Source organism: Sinohyriopsis cumingii, chromosome 2 (assembly GCF_028554795.1).
Source record: "Sinohyriopsis cumingii isolate HCF-2022 chromosome 2, ASM2855479v2, whole genome shotgun sequence".
Classification (NCBI taxonomy): Eukaryota; Metazoa; Mollusca; class Bivalvia; order Unionida; family Unionidae; genus Sinohyriopsis; species Sinohyriopsis cumingii.
In genome coordinates, this window is record NC_142962.1 from 45125915 (window position 1) to 45131914 (window position 6000).

The window sequence follows — 6000 nt, forward strand, 5'->3', positions numbered from 1 at the left end:
TACATGACACAAATAACTGTACTAAAAATTAATGAAAATGTATCTATCAACATACTTGCATTGTAATAGGAATTGTGTTTTGCATGCTAAAACAGGCTATATAGTCTGAATATAACTTTATATAAGTACCTGCAGATTATAAGAAAACACCGATGCCCTGTTAAACTTAAAATAAAATCTAACAAAATGATGTCCATTGGGACAGATTTAATGTATTAAGATGCTGTTTCAAGCCAAAATGAACATGTAAGAAGAAATGTTTTTAACATTCATTTAGATCATCAAGCATCATTATAGAACAACTACTTTTTAAACAGGAAGACCTATTTCACTCACAAAATAGAAAAACATATATCTCTGACTAATAACTTACAAATCTTGGAAATTCCCTGAAGGAATGGAACATGTAGAATCTGTGGAAGTATACAACACCAGTACCACAGGTGTCATTACGTCTGGGATAAGTTAAGGAATGATGCATGATATGTACATATATTTTCAAGCAAAAGTGTGACCTACCTCTGAACGTTTCTTCCTATTCACACATTCCCTGGGATATTCTGATACTCTCCATCTGTACATACATCAATTATGACTTCAAGGTCTTAAATAAGTAACAGGAAAGAGCAAAAATCTATAAGTTGTGTAAAGTTCAACAAATAATTTATTTCCCTAAAATATAAAGTCAAACTTTAAAAAGCACTTTCAGTACTGTAAACTAGATCACAAATAGTCCAAAAAGTTCTCTCACCAGTCCCAATGAATAAAGTTCTAATTAAATTCCAGAATATTGTATACAATAAATAAAGTTCTAATTAAATTTCTGAAAATTAAATACAATTGATCAAAACAAGGATACAACCCCATCTTGGTGCCAGCATCGATGATAAATCTTGCTCCATCTCGTCTATACCTAGCTTCTGTTCCACTATCAATCCCATCTTGAAATGAAGGGCTGTTCTTTATCTCCTTTTTCTCATAATACCAACAAGGCATCACTGAAAAATGATATAAGAATTTTGAGTTTGTTCCTTTGCACAGGAAATTTTTTAAATTTATTTTTAAAGAAATAAAATCTGATGTTGTGCTTCTCTGGATCTTAAACAAACACTGCCAAAAACCATTTTATGATTCATAACTCCAGGTTGCAATCAAAATGGTAACATTTGCAATTAAATATTTAGAACTGGTAAGTAAAAATGGCCACCTCGATGTCTTCTGGCAACAACTGTACGCCCTCTGGCAACAATGGCTTCAGAACCTTAATACAGCAAGTAGATAATAACACTGATACTCTATAATCTCAAATTTTACCACATTTTACACTAGAAACAGTTTGCTGATGACAACAACATCCCATTTTGATTATGAGACTTCTTGATCCAACATTCAGTTGCCATCTTGACATGCAATCAATCTGGCTTAAATTGACCAGTCAAACGCCTGTCTTGTGCAATAAACCTAAGTTAATGGCATGGGGACAGGAAGACAAATATGGGTAATTTATCCACCAGTCAAATTACCATAAAGTGAGATACATGTATGACTAAGGCTTTATTAATAGAAACTGTCATCAGAAGAAAATGAATGTTAGGGCACTTTTTCTGTGAATTTGTGGTCAGACACTATGTAGAGCGATGGTTTTGAGTGTGCCAAATGTCTGGCCTAGCAGGTGACAACTGTTGCCAGTTTGGTCAGACATATCTGTTTATATTATTTAAAATAACCTTATGCCTTTTCTGTAATTACTCATTAATTTCTCTTAACTAAGCCTAGCACTTTTAGTCATCTGAACGAAGTTTGAAATGGCAACAATACAATTTTCAAGTAGTTTGCCTATGGCTACTGACATGAAATACATACTTCTATTGTTGCGATTTACAAGAAAAATCTTGCAGCAATCAAAACAGTTAATTTCCATTCAAAATGGTATGAAAAATGTTTCCTTTTACTTTTTGTACTATTCAAAGATCATATGAAAAATAACAAATCTTACTTGTGCTGTCTTGCACAGCCACTGTATGGACTATATTGTATACCACTCTGACATACTTCAAAGAAACCATGTTCTACTGAATGTGTACGTAAGAACTTCCAATTGATTGTCAAATAAGCAATGCCATATTTTGTTGCAAGGGTGTTTAAATTAAACAGGCAATGCCACAAATATAGATCATGAATGTAATCATAGCTTTCTCTGAGTCAGATTTGGACAATATTGTCAAATCATCAATATGCCACAATAATAATAACTACATTTTACTATGTGTGAAACAGAAAGACACATTTCATTACTGTGTTCATTTTCAAGGGTAGCCAAATAAGCAGTGCACGTGACCTTGAAATCAAGACACATTGAGAGTTAGACAAAATGCTGTTTGCAAATTTGGAAAAGTATTTTGGGGCAAATTGGTGAAGATTGTAATGAGATTCAACAGAATGCTAGAAGTTGCTAGAACTGTTATTTCACATGGAACACTATGTGTGATGCTTAGCTTAGCATATGGAGTAAGACGTTTCCTTGGCCTGACATGATTCACTCTCACTTTAATGGACAAACAAGAGTTATATGCCAGTGGTGTAAAGAAGTTAGAAAATTAAACTCAGTGGCAACCACTGGTTCTACCCATATGGAAATTTTGCCACTTCGGGTATGCCCAATATGCTTCTGATACGGGTCTGCAACTTTTGCTGGTGGGACTCCTGCTTTTTTACAAAATAGGAGTCCTGGACTCCTAGTTTTAAAATCCTAACGCAACCTCTGTGCACGTGCATCTACTCATTTTAAATATAAATTGTTCTTTAAAAATTTAACACTAATTTTCTTAAACTTACACATGTGCCTTGATGCTAATCTTAAAGTTTAGACATCCACCATCATTTTTCATATAGGGTTTGTGTATCTATTGTGTATATTTATTGAAACACATGCAATTTAAAAACTGTGCAGTTTTCTTTTTTTCTCTCAAAATTCAGCACTGAGGGATCTTGTACTGCAAAACAATATATCACTTTAAGGGTTAAACAATATCTATTCAATCCTGATAACTGACTGCTCTGCACCTTAACTGTCACCAAGTAACTTCCAGACAAAAATTATTGATCTGTATGGTGTTTTACAATGGTATCAAGTAAAAAGCATGTCGAATGGAATCATCACAATATATGATAGTACAAATTTGTAAATCAACATGTGTACCTTTTATTGTGACATCACAGTGTGCAACAATCAATCTGGATTGTACTGGATCACATCTTTAGGTTCATTTCATCCAAAAATGTCTGTGTATTATAACACTGAATTTGCAATAGACAGTTGTTGTAGTCCTACAACATAAGTCACATCACCTGATATTTTTTGTTCTGGGAGTGATGGGTCTTACTGCCTAACTAACTGCGCTGTGTAGCGTGTGTTGATGTTGATTAACAGTGCAACGAAAGTCAAATTTTCAGGAATATCACACACAACTGGCAACCAATAACAATGCTTTTTGACAAAGTAAAGTTGAAATGTTTTTGCCAGACTTTACTGACCCTGATGTTTTTCTCTAATAAATTCAAATACTCACAAAAGAAATGGACCTGTTTTCAAGTTTCTTTGGTCTATATTTAAGTTGGCTGGAAAGCGATGAAAGCCAGGAATGCCGAAATCGGGTTAAGTTGAAATATTATTCTTTAACAAAATAAAAATAAAATGTATTATGTCTATTGGAACTGTAAGCATCATTTCATTTCGTTCAAGAAACATATCCCCCACATGAACCTACTTCATCATACCTTGACTACCGTAGCATTGCAACAAATTCAAATGTATGTCAATGGAACATGAAAATGCATCCATTTGCTAGTGTCATATTTCATTCTGCCACGATAAAGACAGCACAGTAACTATATTAATTACACATAAATTAGTGGAAGAGTGTCAATATCGGCAGCCAAGTGTGTGAGATATTCCTGAAACTTTGACTACTCATTCTGACATCGGAACATGCTGTACAAGGCCAGAGGTCTCACTAGGATTTTAAAATTATGAGTCCAGAACTCCCATTTTGGTAAAAACAGGAGTCCCACCAGCAGATGTTGCAGTCTCCTCCAAAAAAAAGCTATGGAAATTAGAGGAACTATTGGTTGCCAGTGAGTTTAATTTCTACATTCTTTATACCACCAACATAGCTCTTGTTTGTCCATCAGAGTGACACTAAATTTTTTCAGTCCAAAGAATGTCTTATTCCAAGCACTAAGCTAGGCATCACACACTTTCTTACACTCAGCTACTGTCCCATAAGAACTATCAGTTCTAGCAACTTGAGTACTCTTCTGAATCTCATTTGTCTTCATCAGTTTGTCGCTTAACTCCAAAATACTTATTAAATTTGCGAATGGCATTTTGTCTAAGATTCAACATGTCTTGACTCCGGGATCACATACACTGCTTATTCTGCTATGCTCAGAAATTAACACAATAATAAAATCTAAATTTGCTTTTTTTGATGTACTCTTATAAATGACCACATGTACATCTCTGCCTCTGAATTCAATCACAGCAAATATCAATATACTGTCCCACCCAGCCACCAGTCATAGCCTTTGAACCAGCTGCCCAGCTATTGCAACATTCTTTGACACACTCTTAAAATGGTAACATGTACATCAATGGGTCTTTCAGCCACTAAATTCAGTCATTGTAAAAATCAGCACAGCTAATTAATCAACACATTTTCCCACTAAGCAGGTGGCTGAAGCAGGACGGGCAAGTTTTTGAATTTTGCCGCCCACCTAGTTCATGCATATGGAGGACACCCGCCTAAATGATTTTTGCCATCCAAAATAAAACACTGGAATCCAAATATGTGTGATTAAGTGTTTCTGAGACCTCTGAAGGCCGTTATTTGGGTAGCAAGACATAGCACTAAAACAAACTGTGCTGTCTTACATTTTAGGACTAGCCCTTCTCAGTGTCTAAATAATGACATTATAAAGGCATGTGGATGTATGAAAATCCAAATGAAGTGAATACTTGCCACTTAAAGGTATGTAGAATCAAATTCCAACAAACTGTCACCGATGACTGAAATTATCGGTGTTCAACGGTTACATGACCTGTGTGACATCTATAATTTTGACGTTATACGGGCATTCTCATAAGATCCTTAGAAGGTGGGCATGAAAGAAGAGTTTGCTCTGAAAATATGACCCTACTGAATATCTACATACTCAGGAATGAAAAACAAAACAATACTAATCGCATTGTATTTTACACACTGCTTGTCCTTACAGGTGACAGACGCAAGCAAAAATGTTGAAAACAATAAATAGCCTGAAAGAGAACAAAATCATACCAACTTAAAAAAGTTCACCACATTACTTCTGTGATTCGTTTTCACGTCGGATGTTTGTCTTTTTTTTCTTTTTCTTTCAACATTTAGCCTCCGTCAGCGACCTGCGATTGTCCTGGCTCGAAAACATGTGTCATAATAGTCAAGTCTGGCGTTGTCGCCAACATCGGTGAAGATTCTATTGAAGGGCTGAAGAGTTCACTTGTAGTATATTTATAAATCCGTTTTACATCTTATAATAGTGTTATTATTATTCCAACCTACCTGAAATACACTAATCAGCCTTTAACTAGATCCAAAGCGTAAAACGAAAAACAGTATCTTGCAGTTCACATACGTAAGAAGAACCGGAAGTCCACGGCTAGAACCACTGCCTAACATCCACGCTGGGAACCAATTCAAGAGTAATTTCCCTTTATTAACAATTTGTACGAAGAAGAAGAAGATCAAAAGAGATAATAAATCTGTTGGCCGTCTCTTCAAGTAAAGTGAAATAACAATATTTCTTTGTGCACGGAGTACTGTAATGTAAAGTGATTTTTTTCTCCTCACGGCTATAGTAGTAGAGAGGGTGAACAGACCTTTTGCTAGAACGTCATTGATGAAAAAACATAACGTCAAAATAAGACGAGGACATACTGCACTTCATCGTGATCAGGCAATT

At 35.1% G+C, this 6000-nt stretch overlaps 1 protein-coding gene across 1 annotated transcript in view; it reads right to left on the reverse strand.

Annotated features, from left to right (window-relative positions):
• LOC149804753 (uncharacterized) overlaps window positions 1-5699 on the reverse strand; it is a 32045-nt gene extending 26346 nt beyond the window's left edge. Inside the window, exons 1-3 of the mRNA XM_089943956.1 lie at window positions 5601-5699; window positions 860-998; window positions 374-455 (exon numbers count right to left, since the gene is read on the reverse strand). Coding sequence (XP_089800082.1) covers window positions 374-455; window positions 860-996 — 219 coding nt within the window. The 5' untranslated portion in view covers window positions 997-998; window positions 5601-5699. The remainder of the gene's footprint in view (window positions 1-373; window positions 456-859; window positions 999-5600) is intronic.
• Between the last annotated feature and the right edge of the window lie 301 nt (window positions 5700-6000).